Source organism: Ochotona princeps, chromosome 2 (assembly GCF_030435755.1).
Source record: "Ochotona princeps isolate mOchPri1 chromosome 2, mOchPri1.hap1, whole genome shotgun sequence".
NCBI lineage: Eukaryota > Metazoa > Chordata > Mammalia > Lagomorpha > Ochotonidae > Ochotona > Ochotona princeps.
In genome coordinates, this window is record NC_080833.1 from 51,393,446 (window position 1) to 51,411,574 (window position 18,129).

Here is an 18,129-nt window from a genome sequence, read left to right on the forward strand (position 1 = left end):
CCTCCCATCCAGCTCCCTGCTTGTGGCCTCGGAAAGCAGTGGAGAACGGCCCAAAGCTTTGGGACCCTGCACCCGCGTGAGGGACCCGGAAGAGGTTCCTGGTTCCCGGCTTTGGATTGGCACAGAACCGGCCGTTACACTCACTTACGGAGTGAATCATCGGACAGAAGTTCTTCCTCTCTGTCTCTCCTCCTCTCTGTAATCTGACTTTGTAATAAAATAAATAAATCTTAAAAAAAAAGTTTCATTTAAAAAACAACTACACTCGTTTTATTCTATACTACTGTAACAGTACGTCTAAATCATACTTTTATGAGATCTATCTTAATCATCATTTACTTCATGTCCAAATATCTATACCTCATCTGGTGACGGATGCAAAGCAAAGAGTTCTTTATGGCGGTTGGACTTCCTTTGGTCATCATTCTGACGGTCGATTTCTTCATTTGGAGTTCGGTCAAGTAAATTGGGAAGCAAAGCATCAGGAAGCGAATTTTTCAAGTCAAAGATGCTACAGGCCCAACTACCCCTAGGGGTGTCATCTATTGACACTGAACGTCTTTTAAGATCATCCTGTCATGCAGAATATTAAATATGAATATATTAATGCATAGAAATTAAACTATTTATAACTAACTTGTTATAATCACTGAACAAAAGTATTACTTGCTCATCCTGGTAGTTGTTGCCATCTGGAGCTTCATCAGTTTCAAACACCTGTTTTGGCAAACCTTTTTGCCTCTCTTTCTGTTTATCTAATGTATTGGGATTAAATCCGGTTCCCAGTTTATGGTATCTATTAAAAAATAAAATAGTTAAATAAACATTAAATTTGAAAATTGTTTCACTTTTTCAGCTCATCACATAGTAAGCCAAGTGTTTTCCGTATTATTTCTTTACATAAGAAAAACTCTTTCTAAGACTTCAATGTGCTAAAGATTTAATCACAGGGTTTAAGAATATTTCCAATCATGGCCCAAAATTGTGTTATATTAGGTTAAGCTGTCAACTTCAAAACTAACATTCCATACCACAGCTCTGCCACTACAGTCCCAGCTACTTCAGTTCTAAAGGTTCTGATCCAGACCTAACAACTGGGAAGGCACTAAAAGATGGCTCAAGTACCTCAACATCAGCACCCACACAGAAGACCTCAGTGGGAGTTCTAAGCTCCTGGTTTCTGTCAGGCCCAACACAGGCCATTGCAGCCATTACAGGAATAAAACAGCAGATAAAAGATCTCTTGCTTGTTTCTCCATCTCTAAGTGTCAAACTGCTTTTCAAATAAATAAATCTCTAAGCAACAACAAAAAAAAATTAGAAAAAACTGCAGGGCCCGGCACTATAACATAGCGGCTAAACTCCTCGCCTTGAATGCACCAGGATCCCATATAGGTACCAGTTCAAATTCCAGTGAGCCTGTTCCCATCCAGCCCCCTGCTTGTGGCCTGGGAAAGCAGTAGAGAACAGCCCAAAACCTTGGGACCCTGCACCCACGTGGGAGACCCGAAGAAGCTCTGGGCTCCTGGCGTCAGTTGGCTCAGTTCCAGCCGTTGCAACAGTCTGGGGAGTGAATCATTAGACGGAAGATCTTCCTCTCTGTCTCTCCTTCTCTCTGTATGTCTGACTTTGCAAATAAACAAATTAAAAAGAAAATGAAACTGATCTTTAAAAAAAATACCAGAAAATTTTAAAAGTTCCTCTAACCTAACTAACTAGTGGATTACAAGTTCACAGAAGGAAATCACATTTTCCTTCTTTCTACATTAATCATGTATATACAATTCAAATTTCACTTTCAATTAAGAAAACTGATCAGTAAAAAGAAAATATAGGAAGTCAGAAAAAAGTGAAAAAGTGATTCACTCCCCAAGCCACCACAACAGCTGGAGCTGAGCCAATCCAAAGCCAGGAGGCCCAGAGACTCCTCCAGGTCTCCCACGCGGGTGCAGGGTCCCAAGGCTTTGGGCCGTCCTCGACTGCTTTCCCAGGCCATTAGCAGGGAGCTGGATGAGAAGAGGGGCTGCCAGGATTAGAAGCAGCACCCATATGGGATCCCAGCGCATGCAAAGCAAGGACTTCAGCTACTAGCCTACCACACCAGGCCCTCACCCCTCTATCTTAATATTTTAATAGCCAAACAGTGTTTTGCTATATCTTATGATGTATAAACGATCCTAACCTAAAATTATAGTTTAAAAAAAACAGCAACATCTACAATGCCGCTGCATATCTAGATTATTTAATTAGCATTTGTGTTAAAAATGAATCAAGAGCCAATGACATAGCTCAGACTACTAGTCCTAAAGCTGCAAGTGCCTGAACCCCATCTGGTGGGTTGGTTCGTGTCCCAACTGCTTCTCTTCCCATCCAGCTCCTTTCTATGGCCTGGGAAAGCAGTAGAGGATGGCCCAAATCTTTGGGACCCTGCATATGCATGGGAGGCCCAGAGGAGGTTCCTGGTTCCTGGTTTCAGATCAGTTTAGTTCCAGCCATTGAGGCTATTTTGGGGAGTGAACCAGCAGATGAAAGATCTTTTTCTCTCCATCCCTCCTTCTCTCTGTATATCTGCCTTTTTAAAATAAAAATAAATAAATCTTTTTAAAAGAGAGAAAAAAAATCAAGAAGAATTCTTTAATCAACAAAGTCATCTTTTCTAATGAGGCTGAAACAATCTACTATCCTAGAACATCAAAAAAGAACCAATCAAAGAATAAATACTGTTCACAATTAAATACTTCATAGAGTCAAATTGGGAGAATATTTTCACTGGAATAGAGCAATTTTGTGTATTACAAGATAAGATGGGAGCATTGTGATGGCTCAGTTGCCTAATCTACCTTCAAGCGCCAGCCTCCTATACAGGCATCAGTTTGTGTCTTTGGTGCAAAACTTCTAATCCAGTCCCCTGCTTATGGCCTGGGAAAGTAGTTGAGAATGGCCTAAACCCTAGAGACCCTGTACCCACACGGGAGACCTGGAAGAAGCTCCTAGCTTCACATCAGCTCAGCTCCAGCCATTAGGGCCATTTGCGGAGTAAACCAGCATATGGAAGAGCTTTCTTTCTGCCTCTCCTTCTCTTTGTAAATTTGCCTTTCTAATAGAAGTAAATAAATCTTAAAGAAGAAAAAAAGGTAAGATGGTTCTGGGTACCAGCCAATTCGTGAAATACAAAAGAATGATATTTTGGCCCAGCATGATGGTTGAGTAACTTAACCCTCGCCTTGAAACCGCTGGGATCCCATATGGGCACCTGTTCATATCCCACTGTTCCACTTCCCATACAGCTGTTTGTAGCTTGGGAAAGCAGCAGAGATTGGCCCAAAGCCTAGGGACCCTGCATCTGAATGAGAGACTCAGAAGAAGCTCCTGGCTCATGAATTCAGATCAGCTCAGCTCCAGAAGTTGCGGCCTTTTGGGGAATGAGCCAATAAAAACAAAATAAAATTTAAAAAAAAAGATTAGACATGATTCACACATCTTGACCACTGCTAAAGTAACTAAAATAGCAGATAGATGATTGTTAATATTATAGTATAATCACAAATAAAATATTTTCTCCAAAAAACCTAAACATCCTCAATATAGGAACATGAAAGGTATTATTTAGAAGCACATATCTTATCTTTGAGAAAATATATCAACTGACTTCATTTGTGAAATACAGTAAACTGGTCTGATAAATCACAACACTGTTTATTCTAGTCTAAGAAACCGGTAGTATGAAAATCAAGAGGGCTGAGGATTACTTATGACACATACCTTTTTGCTGTACCATCATCCTTTCTTCCAGGGACTGCTATAATGAGTCACTACATGATTCCTCATCCAACTTACAAACTGCTATTTTCTGACCTCATCTCTTGGCATTCTCATTCCTGTTTACTCTGATACAACGACACTGATCTCTTTATTCCTTGAATATTTGCAGCACGCGTCCGATGTGGGGCACTCACACGTATTGCCCTTCCCTCTACCTAGCAACACTCTTTCCCCAGACATTCACAGGGTTCAAACCCTTCAGATCTCTGCTCAAAATTAGCTTATCTGTAAAACCTACTCAGATTACTTAAATAAAAGAGTATGGCATCTCTCTACTCCACAAAAATTACCTCTACCATAGATATCAAACATTTATTTACATGATAAAAATTATCAAAATTTTAATCTCTACATATTTTTGCCTCAATTACAATATGCTTTCACATCTCTATGAACATAAATATAAATATGCATTCATGACACTTATGGGTCTTATTGCATGCCCTATTAAGTATTCCCCACATTATTAAAATTGTATGAGTTATTTGATGGGTCTCATTCAAGCACACTGGCATTCATCATACAGAATGGCAATTCTGAGTTTCACGTTCATTTTTCAGTTTGTACCCCCGTATCTGAAGTCCACATCCAGTGGCTGGAGGAAAGAGGCAGATCATGTTACCAAGCAAAGTCTGCCACGTTACCTACTCTCCTGGGATTGAGGGCTCCTTGCTCCTATTAGGTATATCCACTTGGGGTTCTATCCTACTAATTGAAGCCTCCAGAAACACTGCTCCTGTCCCTGGCATGGTAGCCTAGTGGCTAAACTCCTTGCCTTGTACATGTCAGGATCCCATATGGGCACAGGTTCTAATCCCAGCAGCCCCACTTCCCTTTCAGCTCCCTGCTTGTGGCCTGGAAAAGGAGTAGAGGACGGCCCAAAGGCTTAAAACCCTGAACCCACGTGGGAGACCCAGAAGAGGCTCCTAGCTCTTGGCTCTGGATTGGCTCAGCTCCGGGTGTTGCAGCCACTTGGCAAGTGAATCAGCAGATGGAAGATCTTCCTCTCTGTCTCTCCTCTCTGTATTTATCTGACTTTCCAACAAAAATAAAATAAACCTTAAAAAAAAAAAAAAACACTGCTCCTAAAAAAGGGTAGGTATTTCTCCTGACACTGCTATGTTGCAGGCCCCTTTCCACACTGTTTAATGCTCCTGGACTTAAAGCACCACTAAAACGTGCATATATACATGCAAAATCTTCAGAAACTTCACAGAAAACATATATACTGTGAAAAACAAAAATGGGTTTAAAATTTGGGGGGCAAAATAAGCTTATCTTTCAACTAAATCTTTCCACAAATTTTTTGAAGTCTGTATAAATCTCTTCTTAAGACTAATCTGTGTTGTGATTTTTTTACTATGCTCTAATCACTCCTGCCTTCTGTCTTTCAAAGGTACCTCACACTTCGGGTTCACCACAAGGAACCCTTTTCTCTCCCACTTTTCAGCACAGATAATGAATGATATCTAGCACAAAAGAAAAAACATAACCTTTAGAATCTGATGCCATTGGTTCCAGCCTTCACTGTCTCACTTTATGGCTTACTGGATGAATCACAGACCTACTGTGGGCTCAGCACAGAGTAAATACTCATAAACTCCTTTACGCCCCTTCACTCTCTGCCTATACAAGCCATGACCAGAATTAAATAGCAGAATTCATGATTTACAGGTTACTATATTTGACAACTATTCAGATTTCTGATTACAGGGTTCCAACATGTAAAACTAAAAACTTCTGAATTATCTGACCGAGAACCGTTTTATTCAATAATTTCTAAAATCTGGCTGGTAGAATATATAACCAAAATAGTAACTTCATAAAAGCAATTCATCCATATTAAGTACAAGAGATTGCATTTTTTATTAGGTCACAACAGAACTAAAAAACATGTCAGCATTATCCCCCAGAGTGATACTTGACATCACATTACACCCAATGAAACAAGGCAGCAGCCAGAAAGGCAAAGCTGTGAGCAATGAGCATATTAATTTTGTGAGGACTGCTTGTGTAAACAGATTGCTTCACTGGTAAAAAAAACTAATGTCATAATAGAATTTACCAGTACCTCAGTCATTGTACTTCCTTTAAAAACATAAAATAAGGCTAGAAAGTTCCACTATGAAGACCCTACCTTATGCAAATTAGCAAAAGAAAAGTAGTTCTATTTTCTTATTCTGTTTATATATCAAATGCAACTCACTAGAAAAACAAATTTTATTATAGAATAGAGCATTACTTTTTATAAACATTTACCTTGGATATACAGGTCATGAGCCTGTAAATACTTAGCTGATAACCAAAGCAGAGATCTTTTGAGAGTTTGATCTAGAAAATAACCTTTTCAATTTAATGTAACTATAAAGTGTCACTCAACTGGGATTACTTTTGAGAAAGACAAATTATTCATCAATATTTACCCATGATTTCCTACAGAATTAGACTAAAACAATTAACATATTAATTCTCAATGATTTTTGATAAGATAAAAACAGTATCTCCACAAACATAATATTTTTTGAGGAAAGTAAGCAAAATTGCAGAGCCCCTGAGGAGAAAATAGTCTATGAAGATTCTTTTGTTCAGGATGGACTACCAATGAAACTGCTGGATATATCTTGACAATAGGATGCTGGACTGTCTAACATTGTACTCTGACATAGCAGAATGATGGACTTAGGACTACTTATGAAAGACCATACTACTATAATAATGTGGGGGGAATCAGTTGGGGAGAAGGAATTTAAGGCGGGGGTAAGGAAAATCTCAGAATCTAAGCAATTGTATCATAAAATTAAAAATAAAATAGAAGGAAAAAAAGATTCCTTTGTTCAACTATCACGCGTAAATGAGTTCTGAAGTATTGTTACTAATCTACATTAACCCATTCATAAATCCTACTCAGTTTTATCAAATACTGCAATAACATGACTTACTTTCTGTTCACAATTGCCCAGTCTTCTGTGTAACTTCTTATACAATCTCTAACATGTGGATCCATTTCACTGTTTTAAAAAAGAAAATACATTTATAATTTAGACAGGAAAACTGATGCTTGTGAAACTGGTTGCTCCAGCTCTTGTTCCCAGAACAAGAATTGACATGACCACAAGAAGCTGAACATAAAATAATAGAAGGTAGCCTTTCTATAGTCCCCTGAAAGCCTCTTTACCTTTCTTCAGGCACAGCTGAAACAAGGGTTCTGCAGTCCCTAGGACTGTAAATCACTTCAATGTCATCAGGAGGAAATTCAATCAAGTCCCGTAAAGGCCCAGAATCCACCGATAATGGATGAGTAAGGAGGTAATCTTCCAAATCCACAGGATCCACTGCTTCCGTGAGGGGCACCTTTATATGGGAGCAGGGAGTGAGAAGAACGCAGAAAGGAGCAGGTAAATCCAAGAATTTTAAATCTTAAGGAAAATATATTACTCTTAAAGGTAGTATGTTTTTAACCTAGTAAGTTCTTCCTAAATTTGTAACAATCATTCATCCAGAAGCACTACAAAAACCACCAAGTTGGGCTCGGCAGCGTGGCCTAGTGGCTAAGGTCCTCGCCTTGATCCCATATGGCCGCTGGTTCTAATCCCGGCCGCTCCACTTCCTCTCTATCTCTCCTCCTCTCAGTATATCTGACTTTGTAATAAAAATAAAATAAATCTAAAAAAAAAAAAAAAAAAAAAAACCACTAAGTTTTGACTTTTTGTACTTTATGCTTTTGGACATAATCTTTACAGTCTTCTTCTCTGACTTTCTCCTAATTCACATAAAAATAACAATAATAAGTAACAGCTCTGTTATATTTCACTGTTTTTAACACACTCATTGTAAAGATTCTTTATCTTTTATCTTTGAAATCTTCATTAAGAAGTTTCTAAACACAGGTCTTACTTTACTTACTTATTATGACTATTGTGGTGAAAACATAACCAGACTGGTGGTTAAAACAGGAGCTCAACAAGTTCTCCACATCCTAGTCCCTTACCTCAATATGGAAAAAATAAACCGATAAAAGTATTTGCAGATACGAGATTTCTTTAAAAAAAAAAAAGATTTACTTATTTTTATTGCAAAGTTAGACATATATAGAGAGAGGAAGAACAGAGAGAAATATCTTCCATCCTATGATTCATTCCCCAAGTGACTGCAATGACCAGTGCTGCACCAATCCAAAGCCAGAAGCCAGGAAGTTCCTCCAGGTCTCCCATGCAGGTGCAGGGTCCCAAGGCCTAGGGACCCTCAACTACTTTCCCAGGGCACAAGCAGGGAACTGGATGGGAAGGAGGGTCGCTGAGATTAGAACCGGCACCCATACAGGATCCCAGCGTGTCAAAGGAGAGGAATTGAGCCACCAGGCCACGGCGCCAGGCCAAGATACTAGATTTCCTAAATGGAGATATTTTCCTGGATTATATGAACAAGCCACAAAATTGACTGCATATAATCCGTAAACAGACAGAGGGGTTGGTAAAAAGAGATGAAAGATGACGACAGAAAGAGAAATCTGAATATTCTAGTACTAAACATACAACTGACAAGGCTCTAGAGAAGGAAAGAAACAGGAAGCATTTTTTTGGAGGCAATATGACCTTGTTAAAAATCTTGCTGAACAGGCCCAGCGCCATGGTCTAGTGGCTAAAAGTCCTTGCCTTGAATGCGCTGGGATCCCATATGGGTGCCGGTTCTAATCCTGGCAGCTCCACTTCCCATCCAGCTCCCTGCCTTGTGGCCTGGGAAAGCAGTCTAGGACGGCCCAAAGCTTTGGGACCCTGCACCCGCGTGGGAGACCCGGAAGAGCTTCGGATCGGCGCAGCTCCGGCCATTGCAGCTCACTTGAGCAGTGAATCGTCAGACGGAAGATCTTCCTCTCTGTCTCTCCTCTATGTATACCTGACTTTGTAATAAAAATAAATAAATTTCTTAAAAAAAAATCTTGCTGAAATAAATAAATTATTTAAAAAACTGGTTTAAAAGGTAATACTGTATATTTTACCACTATATGAGGGCACTCCCAAATTGTTCATAAGAAATGTGTGTTATGGAAAACTGCATAAAATTCAAACTTGTTTACACTAAAATAAACTTATCTTTTTAAAAAGATTTATTTGTTCATTTGTTTGTTTATTTGGAAGCCAGAAAGAGACACGAAAAAGGGAAGAAGATTTTCCGTTTGATGGCTCATTCCCCAAATGGCCACAAGAGCCAGGGATAAACCAGGAGCCAGGGAGTCCAGGTCTCCCACCTGGATGGCAGGAACTCAAGTGCCTGAGCCATCACTGGCTGTTTTCAAGGAGCAGACATCTGGCTCAGGAGAAGGGCAGCCAGGATTCAAACTGGCACTTAAACACAGAACACAGATATTCTAAGAATCAGCCTAAACCACTGGACCAGAAATCTCACTCCAAGTTTATCTTTTAAATGTTTTTCCATGAATTTTTTGAAGTGCCCATGTATATTATCTATGTACTATATATTGCACATATGTGTGAAACTGGTAATAATTATTTTAATTTCTAATTCAGTTTTGCTCAGGTATTATTTCTGGTATTTCTCAGATAGTATTTCTATTTTTTTTTTTATTAAAGATTCACTTAATTTTATTACAAAGTCAGATATACAGAGAGGAGCAGAGACAGAGAGGAAGAACTTCTGTTCGATGATTCACTCCCCAAGTGAGCGCAACGGTCGGTGCTGCGCCGATCCAAAGCCGGGAACCAGGAACCTCTTCCGGGTCTCCCACGCGGGTGCAGGGTCCCAAGACTTTGGGCCATCCTCGACTGCTTTCCCAGGCCACAAGGCAGGGAGCTGGATGGGAAGTGGAGCTTCCGGGATTAGAACCGGCATCCATATGGAATCCCAGCGCATTCAAGGCAAGGACTTTTAGCCACTAGGCCACGCCGCCGGGCCCACAGATAATATTTCTAATTCAGTTTTGCTCAGGTACATTTCAAGACCAGACTAGGTCTTGATTCCTGCTGAACTACGTGAAAGCTGTGTCTGGGTGCAGACCAGGTAGCACTGGGCAACAACAACCAACAACAAGAACTAAAACGGGTGTGGCCGGCTGAGCAAGGCCACTGTTCTCACCAGGACAGCAAGTGGACAAAGTTAACCTATGTGCATGAGAACTGCCACTGGGAAGAGGAGACTCGATGGAGGAGCTTGGGAAACTCCTTCATTGGGATGCAGACCCTGCAGGAGAGTGCAAGAAGGTAAGGAGCAGCCCAGACCAAGCCAGGTTACAGTACCCGCGAGCATACACGTGGGTCAGGTCTGGGGCCAGACCAATCTGGGTCAGCACGTAATACCCACTGGCAGATCTGAGAACCAGGGCAGAAGGCAGCAGGAACCAGACTGGCCTGCAGCACCAGCCAGTTCACAGGACCAGAACAGCAATCAGGCTGGACTGAGATAGGCTGTAGCACCCACCAACAGAATCTGGAACGGGGCAGACTATATTAGGCCTGGTGGCGCAATAAGACTATGAAAGCTCAGGTGACATGAGTCAAGCCAGCCTGGGCCAAGCGGGGGCCAGGTATATGAATCCCAGGGACAGGGATCTGACAGGGCTTGGGTAGATTGGCTTAGGTCATGCAGCCCTCATGTGTGATGGGGGATGGGTTACTGAGCCCTGGGGACAGGGGAACTGGTGGGGTGTGGGTCACTTGGCCCAGATCCTGGGGCCCATCTTCTAGGTAGATGTTGGTTCTGTGAACCTTGGGGTGGGGAATCTGGATGGGCTTGGGTCTCCAGGTCTGGGTCTCGAGGCTTGCATACTAGGTGGATGCCGGGTTGGTGAGCCCCAGAGGTGGGGGAACTGTTGAGGCTTGGGACACCTGGCCTAGCTTCTTAAACTCACCTGCAAGAACATGCCCTACTTAACGAAAAAGGTGAAGCAGTAGACACAGGCCCTGTTGTAAAAGGAGATTAAAGCAGCACATTTAGTGCTGTAGCAAAAGAACAGAACTGGACAACAACCGCAGACAAAGAAAGACAGTAAATAATTTCAGTGAATGGAGCCAATGGCCGTTGGCAGGGTGACATCATCCTCGGATCGGCGAAATTGGCAGCATTTCAGAACTATCCAAGCCACTTGGACAGAACCCTCGGAATATGTACACACTGAGACTCTGGGTTGATATGAGGTGGCGGTTCCTCTTCCCTGGCTGCTGGGACGTGCGGAGAGTTGTGAGTGGTTCCCCCTTTGTGTCTCCCCTTTCCCCTCAGGAACAACAAGGAGAAATAGAAAATTTGGAAGCAATGACTTCACCCACTTTTTCCTAAACTTTCATCTTTCCCATCTTGATCAACCATGTAATCATTATTTTTAAAATAATAATAATGTTTTTGGGCCCAGCGCAATAGTGTAGTGGTTTTGATGATCAAGATAAGCTACTCAGATTGCATTAAATTATTTTGCAAGTTAAAATTTCAAAGAAAGGGTCCAACATGATGGCCTAGCAGTTGGTCCTCACCTTGAGCACTCTGGGATCCTATGTGAACGCCAGTTCTAATCCCGGAAGCTCCACTTCCCATCCAGCTCCCTGCTAATGGCCTGGGAAAGCAGTCGAGGACTGCCCAAAGCCTTGGGACCCTACACCCATGTGGGAGACCTGGAGGAAGTTCCTGGCTCCTGGCTTTGAAACGGCGCAGCACCAGCCATTGCAGTCACTTGGGGAGTGAATCATCGAACAGAAGATCTTCCTCTCTATCTCTGCTCCTCTCTGTATATCTGACTTTGCAATAAAAATAAAATAAATCTTAAATTTTTTTTTCAAAGAAAGATTTGAAAACCAAATCAAATTTTTACAGAAAGGGCCAGCACTGTGGCCCTTAAGCCACTGCCTATGTACCAGCATCCCACATGGGTACCTAGTTGAGTCCTGGCTGCTCCATTTCACATCTAGCTCCCTGCTAATGGCCTGGGAACAGAAATGGAAGATGGTCTCCATGTATTTGGGACTCTGCAGCCACGTGGGAGACCCTGTTGAAGCTTTTACTTTAGGCTTCCATCTGGCACAGACCTCGTGGTCACAGCCATTTGGGGAGACAGCCAGCGGATGGAAGATCTCTGCCTCATTCTCTCTATGAAACACTGACTTTCATATAAACAAATAAACCTTAAAAAAAAGATTTTACACAAAAGAGTGCTGAGGAAAAAAAAAAGAGTGCTGAGGGCAGTAAGCAGTGCTAAAGGGTAGCAAGGAAGGAGTAACAGAGCACTATAGAATCCCTTCTAGGCAGCGTTGAGACACAATTATCTTTAACAATGACCACTGGAATCCTAGCCAGCAAGTTTATTGCTGAGACCTCTTTCAAAACTTTTTGGTGTGCCACCAAAAGCTATCAGGTTGCTGGTGAAGATCCAAGTACTTGGGTTCCTTCCACACACAATGCAGACTCCAATACAACTCCTGGCTTCCGGTTTCCACCTAGACTATCTATCCCTGACTGTTGCAGGCATTTAGAGAATGAATCAGAAAATGGAAGATCTCTCTCTCTCTCTCAAATGGAAAAAAAAAAAAAAGTCTGCTATTTGATGAGTGATTGCCTTGATCTAGGGAAGGGATAACACAGTAAAAGCTACAGAGGGATTTTCGATATAATTAAATCTTATAAATTAACTATGGTGATGGTTATGCATCTCTGTAGACATATTAAAATCTAATAAATTGTACACTTTAATTGGGTGATTTATGTCTATGTAAATTTTGTTTCGACAAAGAAAATCAGTTGCAGGATAGTTAAGTCCCTGCTGCTCAACTTTTTAACGAGCTCCCTATTCATGCACCAGGGAAGGCAGCTCAGAAGATGATTCACGTGCATGAACCCCGAGCACTCCCATGGAAACCCAGAGGGTGTTCTTGCCTCTTGGAATCAGCTTGGCCCAGCTCTGGCTATTGAGGCCACCTGCGGAGTGAACCAAAGGGAACAGATTCCTTTCTCTCTTTTTTTTAATCTCTCTCTCTGTCTCCCTCCCTGCTTCCCACTCTCCCTCTCTCCCCATTTCCCTTCCTTCCATTCTTTCTTCCCTCTTTTCTGTCACTCTACTTACCAAATAAATAGTTTTAAAAATCTAAAAAGAAAAACATTGGAAGAAGAAATTGATTTAGTTTTTTATCTAAAAACTCAAATGAGGGGCCAGTGTTGTGACACAGCGAGTCATGCTATCCCTTGGGAAGCCAGCATCTCACAAAAGGGAGATCTCATATAAAGGAGATCAAGGCCAGCTGCTCCGCTTCAGATCCAGGTTCTTGTTCGTAAACCTGGTACTACACCTAAGTTGGCAGCCGAAAATGGCCCAAGTACTTGAACCCTTGCCACCAACATGGGAGACCCAGATGGAATTCCTAGTTATTGACTCCGGTCTGACCTAGCCATTGGGAAGATTTCTTTCTCCCTCTTGCTCTACCTCTCACTTGGTCAATCCAATAAATGAAATAGATATTAAAAAAAAAAGTTATCTAATGCCAAATTCATGTGTGGGTCTCATCTGGATTCTCATCTACATAAATCAATAGTAAAGACATTTATGTGACAATAAAAGAAATTAAACACGAACTGAATAGGTGTTGATTGTGTTGATTTTGTTAAATGTGATAATTACATTTAAAAACTCCACGTCTTTCCATCACTTTATATTTAAAAGGATCCTTTTTGAAAAATCAGAATTTGAAAAAGCATGCAAGGACAAAAATAGAAATCAGTAAGTAATTGCAATCCTTTAAAAAGGAATTTGTGGGGCCTGGCACGATAGCCTAGCGGCTAAATTCCTCCCGCCAAAATCCCATATGGGCGTTGGTGCTAATCTAGGCAGCCCTGCTTCCCATCCAGCTCTCTGCCTGTGGCCTACGAAAGTGGTCAAGGATAGCCCAAAGCCTAGGGACCCTGCCCCGCGTGGGAGACAGGAAAAAGTTTCCTGGTTCCAGCTTCGGATTGGCTCAGCTGCAGCTGTTGCGGCCGCTCGGGGAGTGAACCATCGGATGGAAGATCTTCCTCTCAGTCTCTCCTCCTCTCTGTATATCTGACTTTGCAACAAAAATAAATAAATCTTTGAAAGAAAAAAAGGAATTTGTGGCAAATATAAGCGATTAACTGTTGGGAGTTCCCCAGCTATAGGCAACTGCCTAGGTTGCTTTGTCATCTAGGCAAGTGTCACACTGCTGGGAGAAACGCAGCCAATAGCTGGCAGACATTCTGGGCCTAATTAATGCTAAACTTGTATTAACTAAACCAATGTGCCAATATAGTTGCCTACTCTATGTATTTTTTTTTCAGCAATTCATGGGCTACTCTATGTGCAACACGGAACCATATAGAGGAAGGTGGGAAAAATCAGGCTAGGACACACCAGTCCAGCTACCAGGCACAAGGCATGCCAGCGCAAAACAGAGGATGCAGACCGCCAAGGAAAGAGGGTCTGAGGACGTGTTGGAGTGGGAGCCGCCAAGGGTATGTTTAACAGGTGAGGAATGACTTGGGGGCTTCCACAGAACAAGTTACTGCATTCTCAGGGAAACAAAAGAGCGGAAATGAGTTAAGTCAGAGGGAGAAATATCTGGGTGAGCCCAGGGCATCCACCCATACGGAAGACCTAGGCTTGGCTAAGTAGCACCAACCACTGGACACTGGCACACAAAATCTGGGGCTATGAAACATGCCTGGTAGGGCTAGGTTACAGTACCTGCAAGTACCACCATGTGTGCAGGCTGGGTCTGGGAATAGGCAGGTCTGGGCCAGGCTGCGGGACCCACTGGCCCACATGAAAGACAGGATAAGGTGTAAGCTGTACCATGCTGGGCCAGGTCTCAACACCTACTACCAAGATCTAAGATCGGGGGCCAGCCATTCCAGGCTGGGTCAAAGCACCCATTGGCAAACAAGATCCAGGGCTGAAAACAACCCTGGTAGGGGAAGTTTAGGGATTCTCCTACTAGGTTTCAGCTCCCACTGGTGAACGCAAGAGCCGGAGGTGGGCCAGCCTTGGCTAAGCCCCAGCACCCACCATCACTTTCAAGAACCAGAATGGGTGTGAGATGGACTGGCAAGGCCGCAGCACCTATCTGTTCACATGAGAGCCAGGTCTGGTGGTGGACCAGGCTGGACAACGCTGTAGCTCCCACTGGTGAAAGCTGGAATAGGTGGGCACCAGTCAAGCTAGGTCACAGTAACCCCAGTGAGTTCCAGGACTAGGGGTAAGCCATGTCAAGTTGGGTCTAATCACCTGTCAGACAAAGGATATCTGGGACTACGCCACAGCTCCATTGGTGAGCATAAGACCTGGGGCTGGGTTTAGGCCAGGCCAGCTGCAGCACCAGTCAGCACACGTATGGGCCAGGTGCTGGGGCAGAACAGGATGGGCCAGTTTGCATTAAACACTGGTATGAGCAAGAGCCAGGAGAGATGCACGCCAGGCATGGTTTGGCCACAACATCTACCAGTTCATATGAGTACCAGGACTAGAGGTTGGCCTGGCTGAGCTAGGTTGCTGCATCTGCTGGTGACAGCTGGGACAGGGAGGTGGGTCAGGTTGAGCCAGGTGCAGCACTTGCTGGCAGATGGGGGTGGACCATGTCAGATTAGGCTACAGCATTCACCAGCAGGCCAGGCCAAACATGGCTGCAGCATCAACCAGCATGCACAAGACCCAGAGCTGGGAGTAGGTCTAATAGAGGAACTTCATGGATTCCCTTGCTAGGCTGCTGTTTCCACTGGTGAACATGAGAGCTGGGACTGGGAGCAAACCAGTTCAGGCAGGGCTACAGCACATGTCAGCCAGCATGCTGCCATGCTCACTGGCAGGTGCCAGGACTGGGTGTGCGTCATGTCAGGCTGAACCATAGTACTCCTAGCAAACAGGATCTGGGACCAGGAGCAGGCCTTGTAGGAGAACCTTGAGCATATCCCTGTAAGTTTGTAACTCCTGATGATGAGCACAAAAGCCAGGGCTGGAGAAGGCCAGGCTGGTCAAGGCAGCTACCCTTGTCGCTATATATGTGGGCTAAGCTAGGCTGCAGCATGCATGGGTGTGCATAGCAGCTGAAATGGATGCAGAACAGACTGAGTTAGGATACAGCACACTCAGCACTGCAAAAACCAGGTCTGGAGATAGACCTGGTAGAGCTTATTCAGGGTCACCTCAACTAGGCTGCATACCCGCTGGTATGCATGAGGACCAAACCTGTGGGGGCCTGAGGTGGGCTAGGCAGCAGCACCCATAAGTCTGTATGAAAGCTAAGACTGGCGGCAGAACTGAGCACACAGCTGCACCCACCGTATATGCAATGCCTGATGAATAGATTGAACTGAATCCTTTACTCATGCATCACAGGTTGTATTCATGCAGCACATGAGAGTCAAGTCTGAGGTCACCCCAGCAGAGGTTTCTTCGGGCACTCCCAAAATAGACCACTGGACTCAAACCCCAGACACAGGAAAAATCATAATACATGTGGTCCAAATTTAGACTGCATGCTTTGGGACTGGGCCTCTTCAGTTGTTTGATACCTATTCAGTGGAGAGCATGCCCAGATGCACATGGGTAACATGACAGCCAACTCATGTGGGCTGGCAGAGGATGCTGTGTGCCTCATCAGAGGATGGAGAGCAGAACAGATTAGACCATTCTCCTGACCAAGCTCTAAGCATGTTTCTGGGTCTATGGATGCACTAAGGTGGACTGGGTCAGATTAGAAGGATTTTTCTCAACCCTGGTACACAAAGTTTAAAATGTCTTTGATCTACCAAAACCACTCAAGTAACAACCTCAGAATATTCTTCCCCACAACAGGGTCTCGATGGAAGCCCCCTCCCCTCTTCCACAGAGGGCTCAGAAGGAAAAAAGCAAAATAACTGAAATACTTGTCCCACCCACCTTCCTCTATACTCAACCTTCCCCACGCAGAGGCCTACATGAATGTGCATCCCCTCAACTAATGTAAACAATATTAAAAAATAAAATTAAAAAATATGAAAAAGAGGGCCCGGCACAATTGTCTAGTGGCTTAATCCTCGTCTTGAAACCACTGAGATCCCGTACAGGGGCTGGTCCATGTCCCAACAGCTGATCCACTTCCCATCCAGCTCCCTGCTTGTGGTCTAGCAAAGCAAAGACGGCCCAAAAACCTTGCGACCCTGCACCCATGTGGGAGACCCAAAAAGACACTCCTGGCTCCTGGCTTTGGACTGGCTCAGCTCGAGCCATTATAGCCACTTGGGGAATGAATCAATGGATGCAGGATCCTTCTCTCTGTTTCTCCTTCTCTCTGTAGATCTTTCAATAAAAAACATTGGAAATGTTAGGATTTAGAGAATAAAGGAAAAAGTAGAACAAAACTCAATTTTTTTAAAAAATTGGGAAAAGTAAAGGATATCCAAATAGATAAAGACACAGAAAACAGGGGGGAAATGATAGGGGGAAAAAAAGCAAAAATTACTAAAAACACTAAAATGGAGAAATTGGAGAAAGCTGAAACCCAGTGAACCAGTAAATGGAGGGTAACTAATGAGGTGAACTACGTATGTGCAAACAGCAAGTGGATTGGATACATGGTGAGGGTATTCTGAAGTTGTCTTACGATTGCTTCAAATCTCTGGGAGCAAAGTCATTCTAATAATGAAGATGAAAAATTATTAAGATTTAAAGGAATACTAGGAGGGTTGAAATAAATCAACTAAAACAACTGGAGAATGAAAGCTTTGGAAAAATTGAATATGTGTCTGGCAACATTATACTAAAACCTTCATGAGTTTGTGGTCATAAATTTAAACTGAAGACCAATCAATATGATTATGTATTTTACTCCAGTCACATTAGCTGCAGAGACACAAATTTAAAGAGTAGTAAGTTGTTCAAGAGGTATAATGATGTGACAGGTTAAGGAAGCCAGGAGTATAGGCAAGACAGTAATTTTAATCTACAAATTCATTTGGTAAGGAGAGAAAACAGGACATTAAGGGGAAACAGACAGTATAAAAGTTCATGGACTCATGGATTTTGGGTCCACGGTATCAGAATAAAAAATGAGGAAGGAAATAGTGTTTTCAGAGTAGAAACCATAATACTAAGATCATATAGGGGCTGTATTATTCTTAATTACTAAATATAGAGTCTGATTATGAGCTTAAAGCAAATGAAATATAACCCATTATACAGAATACTAGAAAAGCTCAGTATATTGAGAGTATATTGAGCCTCAGTATCCATGTATACTAAAATTGTCAAAAAATCTATCTATACTAAAATGTCTCCAATGAGCATGCCATTGCTATTTAAAAAAAAAAATTCATGTTTTTTTAAAAAAT

General features: G+C 42.7%; 1 protein-coding gene across 4 annotated transcripts in view; it reads right to left on the minus strand.

The window, feature by feature from the left end:
* DOCK7 (dedicator of cytokinesis 7) overlaps positions 1-18,129 on the minus strand; it is a 224,280-nt gene that overhangs the window by 168,721 nt on the left and 37,430 nt on the right. For all 4 annotated transcript variants that reach the window (XM_004588728.4, XM_058657374.1, XM_036494308.2 and 1 more), the window contains exons 3-6: positions 6,998-7,173; positions 6,762-6,830; positions 667-796; positions 361-573 (exon numbers count right to left, since the gene is read on the minus strand). In XM_004588728.4, the coding sequence (XP_004588785.3) occupies positions 361-573; positions 667-796; positions 6,762-6,830; positions 6,998-7,173 (588 nt within the window). The remainder of the gene's footprint in view (positions 1-360; positions 574-666; positions 797-6,761; positions 6,831-6,997; positions 7,174-18,129) is intronic.